Source organism: Rhincodon typus, chromosome 13 (assembly GCF_021869965.1).
Source record: "Rhincodon typus isolate 14 chromosome 13, sRhiTyp1.1, whole genome shotgun sequence".
NCBI lineage: Eukaryota > Metazoa > Chordata > Chondrichthyes > Orectolobiformes > Rhincodontidae > Rhincodon > Rhincodon typus.
In genome coordinates, this window is record NC_063344.1 from 38,536,837 (window position 1) to 38,563,626 (window position 26,790).

The 26,790-nt window shown below is 40.1% G+C and overlaps 1 protein-coding gene across 8 annotated transcripts in view; it reads left to right on the forward strand.

Moving 5' to 3' along the window:
* The window catches only part of si:ch211-247n2.1 (calcium-activated potassium channel subunit beta-2), a 55,307-nt gene extending 35,757 nt beyond the window's left edge, over positions 1-19,550 (forward strand). For 3 of the 8 annotated variants that reach the window (XM_048604461.1, XM_048604464.1, XM_048604462.1), the window contains 3 exons: positions 10,658-10,825; positions 16,730-16,925; positions 19,157-19,550. In XM_048604461.1, the coding sequence (XP_048460418.1) occupies positions 10,658-10,825; positions 16,730-16,925; positions 19,157-19,447 (655 nt within the window). In that variant the 3' untranslated portion in view covers positions 19,448-19,550. Of the gene's footprint in view, positions 1-6,386; positions 6,436-7,623; positions 7,714-10,657; positions 10,826-16,729; positions 16,926-19,156 lie in introns of all 8 variants that reach the window. The other 5 variants (XM_048604463.1, XM_048604468.1, XM_048604465.1 and 2 more) reach the window with 5 other exon arrangements.
* Positions 19,551-26,790: the final 7,240 nt, after the last annotated feature.

The following is a 26,790-nucleotide window of genomic DNA, read 5'->3' on the forward strand; positions in this document are numbered from 1 at the left end:
AAAGAAGAAACAATTTAGTTTTATTTCAGTCTTTATCCTCACAGTAAATGCCGGAACTGCACACTTCGTAGATTCAAATCCCTTAATAGACCAGAGAAAACCAGATAGAGTAGTCAGCCATCCTTCACATTGCAAGTACAGGGCTCCCCTGAAATTTCCTGTAACCTGGTTCTAAATAGGGAAAATGTGCTTTGCTTTCTCTGCGATATCAACCACCACGAAAAGCAGACATCATTCCCAGCAAAACTTTCAATTAGTAGGAAATAATCTAACCAATCAGATTATTTTTAAAAGCTCATCCTCGGATGTGAATGTCGCTGGCTAAGCCAGTGTTCATTGCCCATTCCTAATTGCCCTTAAGGTGGTGATGAGCTGCCTTCTTGATTACTGTATTCCATTTCGTTGTGACAGCTGATCACAGCCCTGAATTATTTATGGATGCATTGAACTTTAATTACAACTTTTGTTTTAAAAGAGGCCATACAATCAAAAGATGACTATAGAAGTAAATTCAGTTCCTTTCCTGAGAGGATCCATGTGATGTCACATTTGAAAAAGTGCCAGTGGAAATTCAAACGGCAACCCTTTAGAGGGAGAGATGCATTTCAAAACATGCTGAATTGTGATCTCCTGTGGCTGCAAGGATAATAAGAGGCTGACTAAGTCTTTCAGCAGAATACCATCTCCTTTGGATTTTATCTCAAACTACGGATGTGTTTTGTACTTTACCTTTCTAGCAATATACAAAAAGGAGAGCTAAAATCAGCTGCCTGTGTATGTCATTGGGCTGATGTTCAAGTGTGAGCTAGTGTGCTGTGAAGTTACAACTTAGGGAGAGCTGTTAAACACCCTGCATTGCAGGTTAAAAAAAATGAGTGGAGAGAAATCAAAGTTAACATTTCAGGTCGAGTGACCTTTCTCAGAACTCATTTCTGAGGAAGGGTCACTGGACCCGAAACGTTAACTCTGATTTCTCCCCACAGATGATGCCAGACCTACTGAGCTTTTCCAGCAATTTCTGTTTTTGTGTCTGATTGATAGCATCCCCAGTTCATTCAGTTTTTTAGACAATACACGCTGTAAGCCTGGCAAGCCAGTGAAGTTGGTGTCGTAATGGAAACAGGACAAAAGCCTGTCAGTTAATTTGCAGAGCTAAGAATCTCAAAATAAATTTGTTCCAAATGTCACGGTTAGCAGAATCATTCACCTTCCTGACTGCAATGTTCTACCAAATACTTTTCAGAAAACCCAGAGATTTATTCATATGTCTTTTTAACTTACCTTTTTACTCAATTCAAATCTTTAAGCTATGTGTATGTGTGTTGTGTTTTGTTATCTTTCCTCATGTTTAATAGCTTATAAACTCACCCCTTCTTTAAATCAAGAGAGCTGGTTAATTTGGCTTCTTTTAGAGCCTAAACACATTTAGACTGGAGAAAAGTATCCACGAGGGAAAGGATTCTATTTACGACCAACCGAGGAAGGAGTTGAATTAAGAAGGAAGAATAGTTTGCTCCTTCTCACGTAGGACCATAGCTATTTAGGAATAATAATGTGATGTAGATAAGCCCACAGCTTTGGACATGGGTGGAGGGGGTTGGCATTTGCAGTATTTTGACCCAATGACTAGTACCAAGTCAGGATAGTGTGTAGCTTAGAGGGGAATTAGCAGGCGTTGGTTGTTGCATTCATTTTTTCACTTATTGACAGGATGTGCATGTCACTGGGTGGACTCGTCCCTGGTTGCCCTTGAGAAGGTAGTGGTGAGCTGCTTTCTTGAACTGCTACAGTTCATTTGGTGTAGGTATACTTGCAATGCTGTTAGGGAGGGAGTTCCAGGATTTTGACCCCGTTACACTGAAGGACCGATAATATATTTCCAATTCTGGATGGTGAGTGGCTTGGAGGGGACATTGCAGGAGTTAGTGTTGCCATGTAATTGCTACCCTAATCCTCCTCGTTTGGAAACTTTGTGAGTTTGGAAGATTCTGTTGAAAGAGGCTTGGAGTTATAGAGTCAGCAACATATAGTTCAGCAACAGAACAACTCAGATCCAACTCACCTGTGCTGACCAAGTTTCTCAAACTAAACTAGTCCCATTGCCTGCATTTGGCCCATATCCCTCTAAGCCTTTCTATTCTAAACCTGCCCAAATGTCCTTTAAATGTTGTTACTATACCTGCATTTACTATTTCCTCTGGCAGTTCATTCCACATACAAACTACTCTCTGTGTGAAAAAGTTTCCTCTTAAGTCCCTTTTAAATTTTTCTTCTCTCACCTTAAAATTAAATTTTGAACTCCCAACCCTAGGGAAAAGATCTATGCAATTCACCTAATCGATGCCCTTCATGATTTTATAAATCTCTATAAGGTCACCCGTCAACTTTCTACACTCCAGTGAAAAAATGTCCCAGCTTATCTAGCCTCTCCCCTCCAGTGTCAGTAACATCCTTGTTAATCTTTTCTGCACCTTCTCCATTTTAATAATATCCTTGTATAGCAGGGTGACCCAGAACTATTCCAGTACTCCAAATGCAGCCTCACCAATGTCCTGTACAACCGCAACATAACTTCTGAACTGCTGCACTCAATGGTCTGAGCAATGAAGATAAGCATGCCAAATGCTTCTTTACCACTCTGTCCTCCTGTGAGGCAACTTTCAGTGAACTGTGTACATGAACCCCTTGGTCTCTCTATTCTACAGCACTCTCCAGGGTCCTACCATTAATGGTGTAAGTCCTGCCCTTATTTATCTTACCAAAATGCAACATCTCGCATTTATCTTTCTGCCGCTCCTCAGCCCATTGGCCCATTGATCAAGATCCCTTTGTAATCTTAGATAATCTTCTCACTGTCTGTTATGCCACTAGTTTTGGTGTCATACATCATGTAGATAGTATACACTTCTGGCTCAGTGCATTTACAGTGGAGAGAATGAATGCTGAAGATGTGTAATAGGATATGCGATTAAACATGTATAAATTATATGAATGCTGAGATCATTTTTGAAATTTAGCTTTCAAAATGGTAGCGTATGGTGTTGGTTGCTTTTGTGAAAAGTTCCTTTAAATTAAGGACAGGGTCAGAGAGTCCTTCTGAAATAGTGATTTGATACAGTAGTGTCAGTGAGCAAGTGACTGCAAACCTTTGTGAAAATCGAACAAGTCATGTTTATTCTGGGATCTAGCTTATCCATTAATTAGGATCTAAATAGGTATCAATTAGCAGACTGCTGTGGCCTGGATGGAGTTGAGTTTCTCAAGTTTTGTTGGAGCTACACTTGCCCAGGCAAATGGAGAGTCTTTCATCATACATCTGACTTGTGTCTTGCAGATGGTGGTTAGACTTTGAGAAGTCAGAAAGTGAGTTACTTGCTACAGCGTTCCTAGCCTCTGATCTGCCGTCATAGTGACACTACATATGTGGCTGATCCAGTTAAGTTTCTGGTCAGTGGTAACAACCAGGATGTTAATAGTGGGTGAGGTCATTGAATGTCAAGGAGAGATGGTCAAATTCTCCCTTGTTGGACATGGCCATCTCTTGGTGCTTGGGTGACACAAATGTCACTTGCGACTTATCAACCCAAGTTATTCAGATCTTGCTGCATTTAGACACGGACTAATTCAGTACAGTATCTGAGGAGTTGGGAATAGTGCTGTAGAATTATCAGTAAAAATCCCCACTTCTGAACTTACATTGCACAGTGAAAATCTCCACTTTTGACTTTACAACGGAGGGAAGGTCAGTGATGAAGCACCTGAAGATAATTGGGCCTAGGGCACTACCACAATCATCTTGGTAGCCAGTTAGCTCATGTGCTTAGAGCAGAGAGCTAATTAAGCCAAAGTTGCAGGTTCAGTCACCATAGTGACTAATGTTGCTGGCGTCCATGAACAACTTTAATTCCTAGGGTTCTTGTGGCGCAATGATAGTCTCCTGTCTTGGTTCAGAAGGCCCGGGTTCAAATGCCACTTGCCCCAAAAGGCTTGTCTGGGTAGGTAGATTGTAAATATCCAAACTGTTTGTCCAGTCAAAAGAAAAAAACTTACCATAATTATCTTCCTTTTTATGTTAGATATGACTTCAATCAGTGGAGAGTTTCCCCCCCAATTCCTGTTGACTCACTTTTGATTGGACTCCCATGATGCCACACTGGTCAAATGCTGCCTTGATGTCAAGGGCAATTGCCTTCACTGGCCTCTCGGATTACTTCTTTTTCCATGTTTCATCCAAGACAACCATGAGATCAGGAGCTGAATGGCCCAGGTGAAACTGAAACCGAACATCAGTGAACAGGTTATTATTGAGTAAGAGCTACGTGATAGCACTGTTGTCATTCCCTTTCATCACTTTGCTGATGATTAAGAGTAGACTAATGGGGTAGTAATTGACCAGGTTGGAATTGTCCTGCTTTTTCTCAAGAGAACATTCCTGGGCAAATTTCCACATTGCCAGATAGATGCCAGTGTTGCAACTTATTAAAGTCATTGACAATTCTGTGAAAGCTTTATGGCTTTTCACAATACAATAAGGAAATGAAAGTAGCTTCCACAGTAGATGTATTTCAGAAATTGCATCACTTATGAAAGAAATTAATAACAACGGGGTGAGCTTGCCAATTGGATACAAAATTTGCTTAACAGCAGGAGACAGAGAGCAATGGTGGAGGGTTGCTTTTCGAACTGGAGGCCTGTGACCAATGTGTTCCACAGGGATTGGTGCTGGGTCCACTTTTGTTTGTCATTTATTTAAATGATTCAATTGAGAATATAGAAGGCATTGTTAGTAAGTTTGCAGATGACACCAAGATTGTTGGTAGAGTGGACAGGGAAGAAGGTTATCTAAGGTTTCAATGGGTTGAAGAGTGTCAGATGGAGTCTAATTTGAATAAATGCAAGTTGTTGTATTATGGTAAAACAAACAAAGGCAAGACTTATACAATTAAAAGTGGGACCTTGGGCAGTTTTGTAGAACAGAGAGACCTAGAGGTTCAGGTACATAATTCATTGAAGTTTGCATCACAAATAGATAGAGTGGCTAAGAAAGCATTTGGCATGCTTGCCTTCATTGCTCAGACCTTTGAGTATAGGAATTGGGACATTATGTCAAGGGTGGTGAGGACTCTTCTGGAGTGTTGTGTCCAGTTCTGGTCTCCCTGTTGTAGGAGGAATATTATAAAGCTGGAGAGGGCTCAGAAGAGATTTACCAGGATCTTGCTGGAAGTAGAGGGTTTGAGTTATAAGGAGAATTTGGATAGGCTGGGACTTTTTTCACTGGAGTTTAGGAGGTTGAGAGGTGACCTTAGAGGTTATAAAATCATGAGGAGTATAGATAAGGTGAATGGCAGTTGTCTTTTCCCAAGGATGGGGGACTTCAAGACAAGAGGACATATTTTTAAGGTGAGAGGAGAAAAATTTTAAAAAGGCATGAGGAGCTTCTTTTTTATACAGAATGGCTTGTGTGTGGAATGAACTTCCAGAGGAAGTGGTGGATGTGGGCACAATTACAATGTTTAAAAGACGTTTGGATAAGTACATGAATAAGAAATGTTTGAAGGGATATGAGCAGGCAGGTGGGACTAGTTTAGTTTGGGATTATGGTCAGCATAGACTGGTTGGACCGAAGGGTCTATTTCCGTGCTGTATGACCCTGTGACTCTATGACTGTATAACTGAGTTTTAGTCAGGCATATAAACCAGCATACCGAATATCATTAATATGTCAGCAATATTTCCAAAGTTACTAAGAGAAATGAAGATTTTAGAAGTTAAATAATGAATTGCACTGCTTCATTTATCAAATATTGGTTTTAGTGATTAAAAAAAATAGAGCTGCAGTATGGCACACCATGAACTAAAGGAATAAACATCAAAGGGGGCAAAAGTGTGAAGTTTGGAAGTGGTTTAGTTCTCTTAGTTTGTAATAGAAGGAAGAGGTTTGCTGACATATTGTGCACGTTGCTACAACCAGGTGAGGAGGCAAAATTTGCTCACCCCCTTTTAAACCCCTCTCTGATCACGCAAATATGTCTATTCTTTTTGCATGCAGTTTTATGAGTTAAAGGTGTAGTTACTAAATCAGCATGGAGTGAATTAAAAGGTTTTCTTGAGTGAAAGAAAGTATTATCTGCTAACTCCGAAAACAGTAATATGATGTCAAACACAGCGGCGAGCGCAGGTAATAAGTTTAAAAAGATGAATGTCTGGTATAGCTAAGGACAATAAAGGTTGTGCACTTTAAAATTCCTTAGAGTTCTTGAGCTGTTAAGTTTTTAACTTTAAGTTGTGTAATTGTTGACTGGTATGAATCCTTAGCACGCATAATGTTTGTAGATATCTTTTGAGTTCTCAGTGAATGGTTGTTTTCTCAATTTGTTTTTTACTAGGCATTCTTTTGGAAAAGGTGGAGAAACAGGCAGAGACAGCGTCTTTCAGGTCTTACAAATCCATCTTCTTTCTCTCTCAAAAATAGTTGTTGAAATATAGCCCAATGTGTATTCCTAAATTAGGTTCCATTGTCTTTCTAAACTGGCTAACCGACAGGAAAGCCTTTTGTCCCCATAATGTGTTAAATTATCATAAAAATGTGATTTAAAAACAAGAGATGCAGTTTTCTTGATGGTGACTCAGTTGCCTGATTTCAATATATTTAGATAGAAATGGTAATTTCAGTGCAGATGTTTTGTTTATTCCATATGAGCCTCATGACGTTTGTCTGAATCTGTGGTCAAGTTACCACTGCAGCCATTTTAGGTCCATGTTTGTTCCTTTCTAAAAATTATTTTTGTCCATGAAAGGTTACAGGTTATAACAATTGGAAATTAAAATTTGATAGCTGATCATTTACTACTATTGTAACAGCATTATATTGAGAATATGATGTTTTTCTACATGAAGACTTGTTTAGCCTAAGTTGGCTGAAATGCTGGTTTGTATGCAGAGTGATATCAACAACATGGGTTCAATTCCCACACCAGCTGAGGCTACCATTAAAGGACATTCCTTCTCAAGCCGTTCCCTCCCCTCTGCTGTGATGACTGTCCACCACCTTCAGATATCTCTTTCTACTGAGAGAGCAGACCTCTGGGACCATGTCAACTTTTTAATTCTATGTACCTTTATTCAGTCATTTGGTTAATGGTATGTAAGTATAAATTTTTCACAAAGCAAAAAGGTTTAGTCCTGGTTATCAGTCCAATTGATTCCTGATTATGTTGCATGGTAGGGGGCAAAAATGCTGGATTCCTTTTAGAATCAAATTATGGTATTGGTGGAAAGTGTTACCATCATACTGTGTGGATGAATCTGAATTGATTAGCATTTTTGCAGCAGCAGGAAAGATCAAAGAGCAGAATATAGGCTGATATTACAGAGGAAGATGATATTGCTAGCAAACAGATACAGAGAAGGAAGTTCTGCTTGAGGTCAGGCAGCCAGGCATACCAATGTGCTAAGCTTGAGCTGGCAGCTAGGAAGGAAGATAAAATTAAAATTAAACAAAAGATACATACAGGTGTAATCTGAAGAGGAAAGTTGAAAAACAAAACAATCTTTGATATTACTCTGAAAATAATCTTTTCTGATTTACTATCAACGTTCCACTTTATCTGTTTGTATTGGCAGTGATGTAACTATATCCAGACATGCAGCATTACAGAATTGTCACTGCACAGTAGGAGGCCATTCGGCCCACCGTGTCTGTGCCAGCTCTCGGTATGAACAATTTATCTATAATTCATACATAGACATAAAGTAAAAAGATGAAACTTACCATTAAATCTGTCAGATAATGTTCAGAATAGAGTCCTTAATATGCCTAAGCTTTCCAGACTCTGCAGTAACATGAGGCCAATGAATGATCACCTTTGCAGTCTGATATTTTGTTTGTTCGTTCATGGGATGTGGGCATTTTTAGCTGGATGTACATTTCTGGATGTACAAGTCCCATCCCTAGGTGTCCTTGAGAAGGTGATGGTGAGCTGCCTTCATAAACCTCTGCAGTCAGTGTGGTGTAGGTGCACTCACAGAGCTGTCAGAAAGGGAGATCAAGTGTTTTGACACAGTGACAGTGAAGTAGCTGCAATACAGTCCCACATCAGAATATTATGTCGCTTCGAGGGAAACTTGCAGATGATGATGTTCCCACCTACCATCTACTGTCCCTGTCCTTGTAGATGGTACGGATCATGGGTTTGAACACTGCTTTCTAAGGAACCTGAGATGAGGAGAAATTTCTTCAGTGAGATGGTGGTAAATCTGTGGACCTCATTACCACAGAAGCTATGAAGACCAAGTTGTGGATTGTCTATATGACAGCGATAGATAGGTTCTTGATTAGTAAGGTGTTTGAGGGTTACAGGGAGAAGGCAGGAGAATGGAATTATGAAATACATCAGCCATGATCAAATGAGTGGAGCAGACTTGATAAGTCGAATGGCCTGACTCTATTCCTGTGTCTTTTGGTCTTGAAAAGTCGCGTCTTATGCTATACATTGCCACTATGCATTGGTGATTGAGTAAGTGAATGTTGAAGGTTGTGGATAGACTGCCAGTCTAGTCAGTTACTTTGTCCTAGATGGTGTCAAACTGTTGTATAGGTATTGTTGGAACTCCACTCATCTTGGCAAGTGGAGAGTATTCTGTCACATTCCTTTCTTGATCTTTGTAGCTGGTGCACAAGAGTTGAGTTAGGAGTCAGGAGATGAGTTAATTGCTGCAAAATTCCCACAGCCACTGACCTGCTTTTGTAGCTGCAGTATTTATATGGCTAGTTCAGGTGAATTGCTTGCCAATGATGGAATGTCATTTATGGAGCAGCTGAAGATGGGCCTAAGATGCTATCTTGAGAAAGCTCAGCAGGTAATGTCCTGGGACTGAGCTATGGAGTCCAACAACCGCAACTACCTTTCTTTGTGCTAAGAATGACTCCAACCAATGGAAAATGTGCCCCAGTTTCCATTGAGTTCAGTTTTGCTGGACTCCTTGGTGCTACACTCATTTTTACACTACCTTGATGTCAAAGATACTTACTTTAACCTTACCTCTTGAGTTCAACATTTGTCCATGTTTGGAAGAAGGCTTGAGTGGCCCCGGCAGAATTCAAATTGAGCATTAGTGGGCAAGTTAATGTTGAGCACATGCCACTTGGTAGCACTATCAATGACACTTGCCATCACTTTGTTAATGATCACAAACAGACTGATGGCACAGAAATTGACTGGTTAAAAAGTTTGTAGTTCCTTTCCTAACAATATTGTGGGTGTTACCTGAACTACATGGACTGCAGCAGTTCGAGAAAGTACATAATCGTTATGTGCAATATTACTAGCCTAGCCAGCAATGCCAACATCCCCCAAAAGAACTGTTTTTTAAAAATTAGCTGCGTTGTATTTGCTCTACTTCTTGTGGTTAGGACATACCTAAGTGAATTTTCACATTGCTGGGTAGATGCCAGTGTTGTAGCTGTCCTGAAACAACTTGACCAGTGGGTGCAACTAGTTCTGGAGCAGACTGCTTCAGTACTGTTGTCAGGGCCCTGCCTTTGCAGTATCCAGGGCCTTCTGCCATTTCTTAATGTCATGTGGAGTGAATTGAATTGGCTGAGGACCAGTATCTGTGATGCTGAGGACCTCAGGAGGAGCTGAGCAAAATCACCCCCTTGGCACTCCCGGCCAACGATAGTTGCAGTTGCTTTCATTTTGTCTTTTACACTGATGCGCTGGGCATCTCCATCACTGAGTTTGGGGATAATTGTGTAACTACCAGAAATTAGATTTAATCGGCCTTTCTTGGTAGTTTCCCTCAGCACTGTTCGTCAAAGGCTCTCATATAATCATAGAATCCGTACAATGCAGAAAGAGGCCATTCAGCCCATCAAATCTGCACTGACTGTCTGAAGAGCATCCCACCAAGACCCAGCCTCCACCCCGTCCCCATAACCCTGCCTTTACCTTGTCTAATCCATCTGACCTACACATCATGGACATTGCAGACAATTTAACATGGCTGATCCACCAAACCTGCACATCTTTTGACCACCTCTCCAACCACCACATCAGGATAGCAAGATTAGGAAAGAAATGGCTGTTGAGGAGGCTTTTAGTTTCTTAATTTCCAGCCTAGGAGGAGAGAAATCAACTGATACAGTGAGGGAAACGTGCATTTCGATTCATTTCCGTGGCCTGTACCCCAAAAAAACTTTGCTATATTTTGTGTGCTTGTTATAAAGAGGACTGTTTGACACATTATGGACAACAGTCAGAGGGGACGGGGAGGAAAGGGGATGTTATCCAACTCTTCCTCCCCTCATCTTCAGCACCCACCAACTGTATCGATATCCTCTGGTAGGAGTGTGAAATGTACCTTATTGCAATAACCTGACTTTTCCTTCTCCCCTGCATATTTTGGTGAGGTCAGCAGTTGGTGAATCCTGGAACCTGTGTTGAGATTGCTTGGAGTCTCTGTCCACTTCGTTCCTTATGTCTCATTGATGTGTTAATTCTCAATCAGCTTTTTCAGTTGTGAACCAAAACTCTGGACTTGCCTTTCTACACCTGTGGCTCAACAGGCAATAATACAAATATTCAGCATGGCCCTGACTCCAAGCGTTTACTTGAATATTGGATAATCAATACTAACATAGTTGTTTGCATTTCAGAAATTATAAAAAAGTAACAGGACGTGAAGCTTTGGAGAAATGTAAAATGGTGTCTGCCCTGAAAGCAGGAGAGGACAGGGCCATATTTCTGGGCCTGGGAATGCTGGTGTGCTCGATAGTGGTTGCATTCCTTTTAGCATCGAGATTAGTTCAATCCCACAAAGACAGGTACTGGAGAAATATCTATTTTATTAAATATTTGTATATTGATTTATAATGTTAGAGCTAATAAATATAGTTTGTCAATTTTTGAACCAAACAAGCTAAATTATTGTACATTTTTAATTAAAATATGGTAACTGCGTCATAGAACAGAATTTTTCCACTGTGAGTGTTTTTTACCTACGCAAAATGGACTACAGATTTTCAAGGAGACAGTTTCTGAAGGGCAACTAGGGCTGGACAATAAATGCCAGCAATGCTCACATCTTGTGAGCGAATCTTCTTTTTCAAAAAAATAGTGTCAGGGGCACAATCTGGTGAGCACGTCACTCACACACAGCTTGTCAAGGAAGCAATGCCTCCATGAGGCATTCAGAGGGCTGCTGGAGACCAGGCAACTGCTCAGCTGCAGGCAGAAGATGATTGCATTGTCTAAGCCATTAATGTCTTCATGAAAATGTACAAATCAGCACAGGAATAGTAGTCAAGTTATTCAGAGGAAGTCGGTAAACAGGAACAAAGGATACAGGGGTACACTAAACTTATCAGTAACATGCTGGCTCAGACATGTATCTGCCTGGCTCTCAATGAAGAGGTTGCAACTGCTTCGGGGACCCAGGTCCAGCACACTGTATGTCTGCTGGATGTGCACATAGATCTGCACTCGGTTGCTGTAGCCATAGTTACTAAGAATCAAAGTCAAGCAACCCCATCCTTTTGGGTTCTATGAAGGTCCATCTTCATTTTGCCTGTGACCCCAAAGCTTACAGATGTTCCAGCAGAGGTTGGGGTGGGGGTAGTGGTGAGCTTGCATCTGGGCAAGACATGTTCAGAAACATGAGCCCGAGAAGCCCAAATTCTCCCGGGAATCCAAATCTTCCAGACTAACAGGTCCAAATATAGGGCAGGCTTTCTGTACACCAACTTACTGAGAACACAGGTGGCATGGGTAACACATCATTGGAAAGTTTCTTGCACTTTTGTAGTATATATACTTATACACTCTTCAAATGTTTTTATTTATTCATTTGTGGGATGTGGGCATCGCTGGCTGGTGGTGGTGAGCTACCTTCTTGAACTGCTGTAGTCCACCCGCTGTGTGTTAACTCACAATACCGTTTGGAGGGAATTCCGGGATTTTGACCCAGTGAAAGTGAAGGCAGTAGATTTCCATGTCAGGATGGTGGCTGACTTGGAGGGGAACTTGAAGATAGTGGTGTTCCCAAAAATCTGCTGCCCTTGTCCTTCTAGATGAAAGTGGTTGTGAATTTGGGAGGTGCTGTCTGGGGTTCTTTGGAGAATTTCTGCAGTGCATGTTGTAGATAGTACACACTGCTGCTACTGAGCGTCTGTGGTGGAGTGAGTGGATGCTTGTGGATGTGGTGCTAATCTAGCGGGCTGCTTTGTCCTGGATTGTGTCAAGCTTCTTGAGTGTTGTTGGGGCTGCACTCATCCAGGGAAGTGAGGAGTATTCCATCACACTCCTGACTTGACCCTTGTAGTTGGTGGTAGGGCTCTGGGGAGTCAGGAGGTGTGTTAATTGCTGCAGTATTCCCTATTCTGACCTGCTGTTGTAGCCACCGTGTTTATGTGGTGAGTCCACTTGAGTTTCTGGTCAATGATAACCCCCAGGATGTTGATAGTGAGGGATTCAGTGATGGTGACACCACTGAATGTCAAGGGGCGATGGTTGGATTGTCTCTTATTGATAATGGTAGCCTGGCATTTGTGTGGTGCGAATGTTATTTGTCACTTGTCAGCCCAAGCCTGGGTATTGTCCGGATCTCAGATGTTGTTGCATTTGGACATGGACTGCTTCAGTATCTGAGGAGTCACGAATGGAGCTGAACATTGTGCAGTCATCTGCCAACATTCCCACTTCTGACCTTATGATGGAGGGCAGGTCATTGATGAAGCAGCTGAAGATGATTGGGCTGAGGACACTCCCTGAGGAACTCTTGCAGAGATGTCCTGAAGCTGAGATGACTAACCTCCAATAACCATGATCATCTTCCTATGTGTCAGATATGACTCTAACCACAGGAGAGTTTGCCCTGATACCCACTGATTCCAGTTTTGCTAGAGCTCTTTGATGTCACACTACATTGAATGCAGCCTTGATGTCAAGGGCTGGCACTCTCACCTCATGTCTGGAATTCAGCTCTTTTGTCCATGTTTGAACCAAGGCTGTAATGAGGTCAGGAGCTGAATGGCCTGGGCAGAACCCAACTAGGCATCACTGAGCAGGTTATTGCTGAACAGGTATGGCTTGATAGCAATATTGATGACAATTTCCATTACTTTACTGATGATCGAGAGTAGACTGAGGGGTGGTAATTGGCTGGTTTGGATTTGTCGTCTATTTTATGTACAGGACATACTTGGACAATTTTCCACATTGCTGGCTTGTCCAGCATTTATTGCCTATCCCTATTTGCCCTTGAGAAAGTGGTAGTGAGTTGCCTTCTTGAACTGCTGCAATCCACCTGCTGTGGGTTGACCCACAGTGCCTTTTAGAAAGCAATTCCAGGATTTCACCACAGTGGCATTCAAGGAACCGTGATAAATTTCTAAGTCAGGATGGTGAGTGACGTGAAGCAGAACTTCCAGGTGCTGATGTTCTCATGTATTTGCTGTCCTTGTCCTTCTAGATGTTAATTGCCATGGGTTTGGAAGGAGCTCGGTAAGGAGTCTTGGTTAATTTCTGCATTGCATCTTGAAGATGATACATGCTGCTGATAATGAGCATTGGTGGTGGAGAGACAGAATGTTTTTGGATGTGATGCCCATCAAGCAGGCTGATTTGTCTTGGATGGTGTCAAGCTTCTTGAGTGTTGTTAGAACTGCACCTATCCAGGCAAGTCGGGAGTATTCCATCACACTCCTGACTTGAACCTTAGAGATAATGAACAAGCTTTGGTGAGTTAGAAGATGAATCACTTATGGCAAGAATCGTAGTCTCTGTCCTGTTCTTGTAGCCACGGTATTTATATGGCTAGTTCAGTTGAGTTTCTGGTTAATGGTAATTCCCTTGAATGTCAAGAGGCAATGGCTAGATTACTTCTTGTTTGAAACGATCATTGTCTGGCATTGTGTAGTGCAAATATTACTTGCCTCTTGTCATCCTAAACCCAGATATTGTCCAGGTATTGCTGCATTTGGACATAGATTTTATTGTCTGAGGAATGATGAATTATGCTGAACATTGTACAGTTGTCAGCAAACATTTCTAACCATATGATGGAGTGAAGAGCATTGATGAAGCAACTGGAGATTGTTGGACCTAGGACATACTCTGTGATGAGCTCTGGCAGAGATGTCCTGGAGCTAAGATGACTGACTCTTTTGACAAACTAATGATGAATGAATGGCCAAGCACTGCTCATCTTTCACAGTGACTCCTTGACTGTAAATAGCCTCAGAAATGAAGGATGTTTGACCTGTAACTTTGATTACTCCAACCAAAGTGTTGCCTTTTAATGTGGACAATACCGAGCTTGAGGCAACTTGCAGGGATTATGCTTGGGCCTGCCACACAACATTTCAGAGTAACATCCACCTTATGACTGAGAATGTGGACTAGGTGGTGTACAACTCTTGGATGTCAAGCTGTCTTAAGTATTTAGAGCTACCAAAATTAATCAGTCACTGCTTGCTGAAAATGATGTAATTGTTCTGTCTTTCCACATTCTATTTGTTTTTGAATCAAGACTACAAGAATTCCAGAAGCAGCAATGTCCATGTTAGAGGTGTGAGCAGATAATAAATGGGGAACATCACAAAGTGAACACAATTTCATTAATGGCACTCCTGAGCCTTCACATTAATTAAAAGCATGTCCCTGTGCTCTGAAGTGTAATGTTGATGGGGTGAAGTGAGACAACAGTTGGATTAAGAGTAGGCGTGATGATATGGTGAGGCTGGTGTTTGGCCCATGCTGATTTATGTGGCTTAAATGTAGAGCGGGACAGTGTCCATGGATTATGCAGGGCCATTGCTTGTCCAGGCTTTCATCACAATCTGCAACTGCAACCGCCAGGATCCTGCTCTGTCTTACAAGTTGGGAAGAAGAGAAGAATTGGAAGTGATGTATAAATGATTCTTGTTGGGCTAGTTATGAGATGCACATGTATAGTGGGATTTAGTTGCCACTCAGTAGCAAGATTCTGATGTTGTCGTTTTAAGGCTTAAGAAGAAAATCTAAATATTAAGGTTGCTTTTTTTATCATTCATATTTTCCCAACTTTCTTGCTGTTATCCATATTGCTCCAGAGGCATGAATATTCTGCCCATAGTTTTGCAATTAGTCAAAATATTTTCAATTTCTTCAATTTATAAAATGGCTTGCATTGCAAATGCTGAAGCGAAGATTAAAAAGGCAGTGTAGTTTTGTATCACTATGTGGAGGTAGGCATAAAATGCTCAAAGCAAATCCAGCATTTGATATCATTTTTCTGAAATACAATAAAGTGAAAATCTTGTTTGATAAAATGATATCTAAAATTCCATGTTAAGTTCAATCCTGAGCGATATTTTCCCACAAACGAAGAGACAATACTAATATCACTAGGCATTCTACTAAGGTAGGTCTTTGAATATTTATCTCATAAAGATGCAGAGCCTAAATCTGTATGTCTGACCTCTAATCATGGCACCTAGCATTTTTACAGGGGAGGGGGAGGATAATAATGGGGATGAAGGGAATATGGTGACATGTTCTAACTTGAAGATGTTAAAGTGCAGCTGTCTCAGGCTTGCCTGATTTTAGTCTATGGAATGTCCAAAGCATGACCTATGTACTTTAGATCCAACCTAAAGCTGTCAGAGTTTTTTGGAGAGGTTAAGTACCCTTTTCGATATGGACACAAGACATCTTTGATGAGGTCAAGTGCACTTTAGGTCAGGGATGAAAGTTAATGTTTATTAAAAGTGGACCTTATTATGGTAAAAACTGCGTTAACACATTGAAACTGTCACAAGAGCATTCAAAACTACCCTTTAAATATTTGAACAAATTGGAGCAGTCAAAAAATAATTTTACTCTGAACATAAGCCTGAAGCTTATAACTACAGGCTTAAGTTTCTTAAGTTTTCTTACCACAGTGGAATGCTGAGTTGACATGTTGGATTCAGTAGCGGTAGGTGGTGTTTGGGAGAATGGAATGGGATGAATTGGCAACAAGTTGGCATGAGGCATGGGTACAGGGATGTAGGCAGGCACAGGGTATGAGGCACCATGGAGGGTAGTTGGAGGTCATGAGGTGGCATAGATGGGGCATAAGGAATGAGTATGGGGGAGGTGAGAGGTTTTTGGGAAGGCTAGTTTTTCTTTTATTTGTTTTCATTTTTGTTGTTTTTGATAGAATGCTGTTGTACTGTGATAGACCTTCTCCTTGTTCTGCCTCCACAGCCAGCAGTTTCCACTCTTTCTGGCATCACACTCCTTGATTCTCGTAAAACTTGATCCCCTGGAACTAGATTTCCAATTTCCAAGGCATATTTTTCTGGGTTGCATTTGTGGAGCCAGGAATTGTTCCAATTCTGGATTCCTAACCCAGGAGTCAAATTTCAGGCCTAATATTTTGTTTCTTGTTATGATTCACAGAATACATAATGACTGATTTTTAAAAATCATTGAAAATTTCAACTATGACTGTTTAGTTCTTAATGAACCAATAAATCCTGAAGTAAAAGTTTAATTTCACATGTTTTACGGTTAACTTAGAAAAGCCCTGGGAATTGTTGGTGTTGAATATCGATTACAAGAATGAAGTGATGAAGTGGATTTACAATTATTTGCTAGAAGCTTGATTGGAACAACGATGTGGCTCTTAAATCTGTATTTTTATTACAGCCAACCTACTAAAAGAAGACCATGTTCTGATATCTAGTTTTCTTTCATATTCCTAGTGTTTGGACACAGGAATCGACATGCACTGTCCTTGAAACCAGAATTACAAATTGTAAGAAATGCATACACAACTGCGTGTCAAAATGTTGGAAGCCATCAGAGTATCCTTGCGTGCAAATATATGTCAATCTATCCTCAACAGGGTCGAGGGTTTTGCTACACCACACACACGAAAGTGTGCGCTTTAATCCGGAGGTAAGGAACTGTATTACGGAATTTCATTCCTATGATAATGAACCAATCAAATACAATGTGAGTGGCAAAGTTGCTGGGGGTTTATAGAGATGGATGGTAGTGTGGCAGTGAAGAGATCTGGGCCTTGAAATATGTGAAGATTAAATCAAAGTAATATGAGGTATGGAGGTAACTTATTTACTGAATGTAACGATGCTTTAGTTCCATTTTGGAATCAACTTATAGATAATAACTCACATAACTGTCTAATTTCACACTTCCTGTAAATATCAGAAGATTTCCAGTCTTAATGCTTGGAAAATCATGTACAATATTCCTCTGTTCATTGGTGAGGGTAATGCTATTGATATTCTGTATGTGGACTTCAAAAGACATTCAACAGAGTGTTGTACAACAGATCTAGGAGAAACAATATTGTTCATGGAATAAAAGGGACAGCAGCAGCATAGATGCCACATTGGCTGATTAATAGGAAACAGAGAGTAGTGGTCAATGAAAATGTTTCAGGATGAAGGAAGGTTTGTATTGGAGTCTCCTGGGAGTCAGTATTGAGACCCTTTCTTTTCCTGATACATACTAACGATTTAGGTCTTGGAATTAGACAACAGTTTCAAAGTGTGTGGATGAATGAAAACTTGGAAGTTTTGAAGATATTTTCCAGTCAACCTGTTCAGAGATGTTATTACCTCCTTGGAGCAAGTGGGACTTGAAGCTGGGCCTTCTGGCTCAAAGGTAGGGATCCTACCACTGTGCCACAAGAGCTCTTAAAATGCCCATCAAGGAATCAAACCCCAGTCTCTCACGTGGCAGATGGAATTCAAACCATGCACCTGGATGTATATGTGTACTGATCACTGAAGGTGGCAGGACAGGTAGAGAGAGCTGTTAATAAAGCATGCAGTATCCTGGGTTTTATCAATAGGGGCATAGAGTGTAAGAGCAAAAAGGTGAGGTTGAATTTATATAAAACACCCGTTAGAGCTAAGTGGAAATATTGTGTGGAGTTCTGGGCACCACATTGTAGGAAGGATGTAAGTGCATTGGTGAGAGTGCAGGCACGATTCACACAAATTTTATAGGATGAGAAATTTCAGACACAAGTAGATTTGAGGGGTTGGGACTGTTCTCCTCGGAGAGAAGAAGGTAAGAAGAGATCTAGTGGAGGTTTTCAAAATCATGAGTGTTTGGTTGAGTTGATAGAGAGAAGTTGTTACTGTACTTAAAAAAAAAAATCTGAGAACAAGAGGGCATAGATTTAAATTGATTTGCACACAACAAACGTGAGAGAAAAAGAACATGTTCACACAACAGTGCCTGGAACTGTGGTGGAGGCATTGTCAATTGAGGCATTCAAGAGGGTATTGAATGATTATTTGATTGGTTTTCCCTTGGACCAGAACTATTAGCTGGTCTGTCGTAAGTGTGGAAGTTTTTGAGAGCCAGTGAGTTGAATCATTCTCCTTCTGTGCTGTAGCCAACGTATGACACTATAATTTTATGTCCTATAACAATTGGTAAGCTGCAGCATTTTGCATCTAAGGCTCACAAAATAACATTCAACTGACTTCCAAATCTGAAAGTGGTTCAGACCTCCCAGCACCTGGTCTGATCTAGTGATAAGGAAGGAACAGATTACTGCAGATGCTGGAATCTGAACTGAAAACAAAAAGTGTTGGAGATTGCAGCGGGTCAGGCAGCATCCATGAAGAGAAAGCAAGCTAACGTTTCAAGTCTCAAAATGTTAGCTTGCTTTTGCTTCATGGATGCAGCCTGACCTCCTGTGATCACCAGCATTTTTTGTTTTCAGTTCTGTTCGAGTCATAAAGCAGCTTTACCAACTTAATATTCCTTTCAGAATTTAGGACAATGCTTTGGATTGGCAATTCTACATTTGCAAATAACCTACATTGTTCTAGAGGGTCAGTTAGTTGGACAGATGGTTGGTTCGCAATGCAGAGTGATACTAACAGCTTGGGTTCAATTCTCACACCATTTGAGGTTACTATAAAGGACTCTCCTTCTCAACCTCGCTCCTCATCTGCGTCATGGTGACCCTCAAGTTAAACCACCATCTATCATCTCTCTGTCTCTAATGAGAGAGCTGCCCTGTGGTCTGCAAAGACTGTAGCAACTTTAACTTTTTATTGTTCGAAATTGTTGTAGCTGTTCTGATCATCATGTTTGCTGTAGACTCACAGGATAAAAATGAATCATCTTTTTTTCTTTTTCAGTGTTTCTGTGCTACAAAGTGTAGTAAGAATCGTGCAGAAACTGAAATGCTCATAGCTTCTATTACGGAAAATAGCACGCAATTCCAGCCTATTTCTTTTCCTTGTTACTATGACCCAGAAGGACGACAAAATAATGTTCTCTTGACAAGGTTTGATTTGTCTAATGCTATGTTACATTTGTCTTTTTGGCCTTCTTGTATATTTCTTGGTGGAATTGTAATTATTGTCATGGTAAAACTGACACAGTACCTGTCTTTGCTCAGTGAACAGTCACAGATGAGAAAAAAATAGCCTGTTTTCTCCTAAGTTCCTTAAGAATTTACATGTAAAAATGTTACCAGAAAAGAATTCCATTTCTCTGTTACACATTTTCAAATAAATTTTACTAGAATGTCTGTTGATTAAATATGTAAAATGCACTTTGAGTATCTCCATAATTAAACAATAATTTAGAAATATATTACTAATTTGCACATAGATAACTATAGTCACAGATACTGATTAGCAAAACAAGATGTTAATACATGAAAAACAATCTCATTCTTAGAATGAGTTAGCAGGTGAAAGCAGTGCCTGCAAATGCTGAGAATGTGTTGGTGCTAATAATTATCAATCTGTTTTACTCATGATTATCATGTGTTTCCTGGAACTTTCACGTGGAGAAGGGGATTTTTAACTACATATTTTTAAATAACGTACCTTCCACCCAATTCTTTTCAAAGGCTGAGATGTAAGGTTTGATTTGAATAACTGATGTTTATTAATCAACTGAAGTAGGTAGAGAAATCAGCGAGACTACAGTGGGAACTAGTGACAGGATGCAGTCGTTACAGATGCTTGGGTGCATTATGTCAGCTGAGTATGAATAGCAGTGTGTAACTTTTTTTTTAAACGAAACTTTATAGTTTATTTTTAAAATTCTACATATTTAAAAAGAAAATGGTGGGAAGGGTGTTATTTAGGCAAATTGCTTTGTCTTGAATTGTGTCCTAGGCTTGAGTGCTGTAACTGTTGCACTCAATCCAAGCAAGTGGACAAATGCCATCACATTCACCTTGTGTCTCAGAGCTGACGGAGGAGATTTGGGGAGTCATCGGCTGAGCCATTCAACTCCGAATACCCAGCCACTCATTTGTTCTATTGAATATCCCAGGAGATGGTTAGGCTCACTAATGTTAGAGATGGTTATTACCTGGCACTTGTGTGATGTGAATGACAAAGCCTGGATATTTGTCAAGGTCTTGGCAAATCCAAACATCAACTATTTAATTATCTGAAGAATTGTTAAGTGAAACTGAACTATAATTATCAACAAATATACCCAATTCTGACCTTGCGTTGGAGGGAAGGTCATTTATGAAGCAAGTGCTGTCCTGAGAAACACCACTACTGTTCTAGAGCTCAGGTGATCATCCTCCAGCAGCCACAAACACGGCCAAAAAGAATGCAAATTAATTACTACTGCCATTAATTTAAGATCATCAAAAGAATGAAAGGAGAAATTTCTGAGAAAGGTCTAGACCCAAAACGTCAGCTTTCCTGCTCCTGTGATGCTGCTTGGCCTGCTGTGTTCATCCAGCTCTACACCTTGTTACCTCAGATTCTCCAGCATCTGCAGTTCCTACTATCTCTGAACCAATTCACTATGTGTCCTGTTAAAGCTTTTCCTGCAATGTTTGGCTCAAATGTTCTTTGTCTCGGTAAACTGCTGGAAGTATGAGATGATAATGATAAGGCAACGTGGTATTTGGGACATTGGTAAATTACGGCACCAATAAGGTATCTCCTTAGCGCTTGAGGTTTAAGGATTGAGAAATAAAGTGAAAGAACCAAGAAAGAGGACGTATTAGAATGAATGTTAAATCAAGTGCAGGAAAAGAAATAAAAGGGGGTAAAGATTTGATTTGAAGTGAGGGGAAACAGACAGAAAGGAAAATTAATAAAAACTGTTTTCAAATTTAAATTCGACATTTTTAAAATTCCAACAACAATCTTATTAAAGGAGTGAGACTCTATCCTTAAAATTTTCACTTTCTGGACCAAAAAGATTAATTAGTAGTCATTAATATTTGTCATAATGTTAAAGATTACTGTACCCTATTTTTACAAATATAAAAATTGGATGGTGGAAATCTGAAACAAAAGCAAAAAATACTGGTGTGCATCATTCACTTGTTATTGTTTTCAGTAAATTTTTCAGTCCATTAATATAATGCTCCTGCTTTCAAAATTTCTACATAACACTTTAAGTCAGAGCTTCTGAAAATTGTAATTCATAATTATTATTTTGCAAAGTATTGAAACTTTATCACTGTCCTCCGATGAGAGTGAATCCACTTTATATTTATTTTGCTCTGTAATTTGTATAAGAGTTACTAGTATGTGCCTTTTTCTTTGGATATTTATGCCCTTCCATGTTAAGCACAACAGGAAAGGTTAACTTATAGTTATACAGCAAGGAAACAGACAGTCCACAGTGACTATGTTCCCAAACCAAACTAATCTCACTTACCTGCATTTGGCCCATCCTTCCAAACCTTTTCTTATTCATGTACTTATCCAGATGTCTTTTAAGTGATGTAACTGTACCTGCATCCACCACTTCCTCTGGCAGTTCATTCCACACACAAACCACTCTCTGCTCCTTAAATCTTTCTGCTCTCACTTTAAAAATATGTCCCCTAGTTTTGAACTCCCCCACCTTAGGGAAAAGAACTTTTGCTGTTCACCTTATTTACTTCCCTCATAATTTTATAAACCTCTTATAACGTCATCCCTGTCAACCTCCTACGCTCCAGTGCAAAAAGTTCCAGCCTATCTAACCTAACTTTATAACTCAAACCTTCCATTCCTGACAACGTCCCAGTAATTCTTTTCTGAACCCTTTCCAATTTTAAGAATATCCTTCCTACAGCAGGGCAACCAGAACTGCACAGTACTTCCAGAAGAAGCCCCAGAACTTCCCGTACAACCTCAACATGACATCCCGACTCCTATAACCAAAGGTCTGAACAATGAAGACACTTGTCCTGCCTTATTTCTCAAGAAAAGGTCAAGTTTTGCTCCTTCTGTAGTAGGTAGGTTTACATATTGACAAAGAAAATTATCTTGAACACATTTAATAAATTCTTCACCATCCAAGCTCTAACACTATGGCAGTCTCAGTCATTGTTTGGAAAATTAAAATCCCCTACTATTGCAACTCTATTATTCTTACATATACCTGCAATCTCTCTATGCATTTGCTTTTCAATTTCCTTCTGACTGTTGGGAGGCCGATAGTACAATCTCATCAAAGTGATCATCCCTTTCTTATTTCCAAGTTCTATCCATATAGCTTCTCTGGACAATCCCTCAGAATATCCTCTCTAAGTACAGTAGTAACATTTTCTTACATCAAAAATGCCACTCCTCTCCTTGCTTGTCTCCCTTTCTATCCTTCCTATAACATCTAAAACCCAGAATATTGAGCTGCCAACCCTGTCCCTCCCTCTCAAAGTTTCTGTAATAGCTATGATGCCCAGTCCCATGTTCCCATACATGCCCAGAATTCATCAGCCTTACCTGTAAGACCCCTTGCATTGAAATAAATGCAGTTTAATTATTCAGAGTTCCCTCATTCTCTGACTTGCTCTTGTCTGTCTTTCTAATTAACTTGCTCTGTTTTGATTCAGAACCATCCTCAACTGTCTTTCTATTTTCACTGCTACATAGGAACTCCCCACCTCATCTGCATCATCTTTTTATTCCTACTGTCACTAGAATGTGGCACTGGGAATAAACCAGAGATTACTATCTTTGAGCGTCTGCTTTTTAACCTTCTACCTAACCTCCTGTATTCATTCTGCAAAGCCTTACCCCTTTCCACCTAACTCTGTCATTCTTACTAATGTTTACAGCAACTTGCGGCTTCTTACTCTCTCTTTTGACAATATGCTTCAACCATTTTGAGATGTCCTTGACCCTGGCACCTGGAAGGCAGCATACTATCCTGGATTCACCGACCTGACCACAAAATCTCCTGGCTGTCACCTGTAACAATTATTCTTTTAAATCTTGACAAACTCTGCTTAACATAAGATTCAATCTTAGTGCCCAAAATCTGACTGCCATTTCTATTTTCCTCTGAGAGACTATCCCTTCAACAGAACCCAAAACAGAATATCTGTTTGAGAGAGGAATAGCCACAGGACACTTCTGAACAACCTTCTTACCGTTCCTGACAGTAACCCATCTATCTGACTGATCCTGCCATGTAACCACCTCTCTAAATCTACTCACCATCACACTCTGTGTCTCCTCTACACCCTCAGTGGCATTAAACCTCAAAAGTAGCAGCTCTTAAAAGAACCTTAGATATTAAAAAAAAAACTACCCCTCCTTACCCACAGATTTTAACCTTAAGCATGCAAAAGAAAAAAAAACTAATCATTTAAAATATTTTTAAAAAACAAACACTTTGCTAAAACTCCCATCACCCAAAAAAAAGCCTGCTCTTCAAATCCTGTATCAGACAGCTTTCAAATCTCTGGACCTGAGAATGGATGGCATGGTGGCTCAGTGGTTATCACTGCTGCCTCACAGTGCCAGGGACCCAGGTTCGATTTTCACCCTCGGGCGATGTGTGGAGTTTGCACATTCTCTGTGTCTGCATGGGTTTCCTCCGGGTGCTCCGGTTTCCTCCCACAGTCCAAACGTGCAGGCTAGGTGGATTGGCCGTGCTAAATTGTCCATAGTGTCCATGGACGTTAGGTTGGTTAGCCATGGGAAACGCAGTGTTATAGCGATAGGGTAGGAGGATGGGTCTGGGCGGGATGCTCTTCAGAGGGTTGGTGTGGGCTCATTGGGCCGAATGGCCTGTTTCTGCACAATGGGGATTCTATGAACACGTTTGGCATTTGTTACTGATTACGATGAGAAAAGAAATGCTGATCCCTGTTGTCATTTAAGCATCTATAACAAACAAGTTGAAAAAGAAAATCTTCAGAGTTCCATCGTGCAAACAGGAAAAAAACCTCTCTCCGGAGCCGTTGCCATTCAACAAAAGGCGGACAGGCCTCTCCCATGTGAGAAACAATCTCTCCTTCCTCCTGTTTTTTTCCTCTGTGAATTTGTTTTGGACTATAAAAGTTCAAAAAATAATTTTAAATGAAAATTTTCTGCTTCTGCTATATAAAAGCCAGAGGCAATTCACAAGAAAAACCTGCAACTCAGGTTTTGGGAGCAGCTGCAAGATCCACGCTACTCTCGTTTCACCCATTTTTCATACTTGTGTGGCCAAGATCAGGTAACACTAACACCAAAACAGCTGTCCATTTCTTCCAATATCTAATAAATGCCACACAAAGTGTTTCCCCTCAATTACATTTAAGATTGATATTTATCAGCTTAGTGTGTTTCGAATTGGGAGTGATCTTTACAGAAGTGTCAATGTAACTTTGGCTTTTGTCAGTATGAGCTCTTTAAAGCCTCTTAATCGATTAAGCCTTCAAATCTTACAACAGCATTTCTGACCTGCTGAATATCTGAATTTAAGGGAAATTTATAGGTGAGTATCCTGAGAAAGGGAATTACTTTAATTGTAAAACACTTCTTCTAAAAAGAACTAAGGTTTCTTCCCGAGAGGATGGATTTCCACTTGGCTTGATCCAAGTTTATGCAATTTGCTATGTTAGGTACCACGGCCCAAAATTACTTGACTTGGAAGAATTATTCATTTGGTCTATTCAGTTACCTATGTAATAAGCAAGAATAAGCTTTCTTTTGTCCTTAACTGCTAAGTTTTAATGCTAAATGCAGTTTTACTTTGAAAAGTAGAAGTGACAAGGGATGTATTCTATTCACTTGTACTTTCTTAAAATTGTTTAATGGCACGGTGGCTCAGTGACTAGCACTGCTGCCTCACAGCGCCAGGGAACCGAGTTCGATTCCACCCTCCGGCGACTGTGTGGAGTTTGCACATTGTCCCCCTGTCTACGTGGGTTTCCTCCCACAGTCTAAAAGGTGTGCAGGCTAGGTGGATTGGCCATGCTAAATTATCCATAGTGTTCAGGGAAGTGTAGATTAGGTGTGTTACAGGGGGATGAGTCTGGGTGGGGTGTTCTGAGTCAGTGTGGACTTGTTGGGCCGAAGGGCATGTTTCCACACTGTAGGGATTCTATGATGAACTGAATTAAGTTAAAGGAACAGTGCAAGGTTTGATTTTCCTCTACTCATAAATAAAGACAGTAGCCTGTCCTTTTAATATTTGCTGGTTTGGCAGGATCCAGTAAATATAATTTAAACTCTGACTAATCTAAAAGAAAATCCATGGGGGTGAAGATTTGAAGAAATAGTTAATGGATGGCTAATCTTATGTCATCCTTTTAAATCAAGTGTATTGCACAATGTCAAAATTACCCATGTAGAGTTATGACCCACTGTTAGCTTCAAGTGAATTGGATAAAGAATGGGGAATAATTGGTTCAGAATACATAGATAAAATTCAGTCCAAATGTTAAAAGTAATATATTGCATTGTTATATGAGATAACTTATTATTTATGGTTTGCTTGCAAATCTTCCCACTAATTTGGGAACAGTATTTTATTATAAATAAATAACATACAGATCTGAGGATCTACTGATTTAATCAGTGGGAGATTTAGAAATATTGGTTCACAAAGATTTCTGAAATTTCTAGCTCATGAATCATAGAATGTTAAAATGCAAGTACAGAATGTCAGTATGTTGGCCTTTATTACAAATAGACTGCTGTATTAGAGGAAAGTCTTCCTATTATTGTGTAAAGCCTTTGTGAGACCTTATGTGTAGTACGGTGTACAGTTTTGGTCTCCTAATATAAGAAAGGATAAACTTGGCTCAGAAGGAATACAACAAAAATTCATTAGACATTACTGAATTGAGGGATTGTTCTATGAGGAGTGATTAAGTAGATTTGGCCTATATTCCCCAGATTCTAGAAGAATAAGATGTGATCTAATTGAAACATATGTAATTCTCAAGGGATTTAGGAATTTAGAGTTATAATAGATGCTGGGAAAATAGAGTAGAGAACTTGGGGTCACAGTCTTAGAATAAGGGTTCAGCCATTTAAGATTAACATAATGTTCAATTTGTTCACTTAAATGGTTGTGAAACTTCAGAATTCCCCAGTTGAGGAAGTTGTAGATGCTGAACTTTTGAATATATTTCATTCAGAGCGACAGATCTTGAATACAAATGGAAATGAGTAGGTGGAGTATTGGAAATATCATGGACTAGTAATCCCAATGTCTGGGCTATTTCAGTATCCTGAAGATGTGGGTTCAGATCCCACTGCGGAAAGTAGTGGAATTTGAATTCTATGAATAAATAGAAGATAAGTAGGAGTTGACCATTTGGCCTTCCAACTCTGGTTATCGACTCTCAGGTCATCGGGAACATCATCCCTGCATTTACCTGTCTAGTCGTGTTATAATTTTAACGGTTTCTATGAGATCTCCCTTCAATCTTCTGAATTACAGTGAACATAGTTCTAGTGCCTCCTCCTATGTCAGTTCTGCCATCTAGCAATCAGTCTGGTAAAAAAAATTATTGCATTCCCTCCATAACTAGAACAGCTTTCCTCAGAAAAAGAGACCAAAACTGCACAAA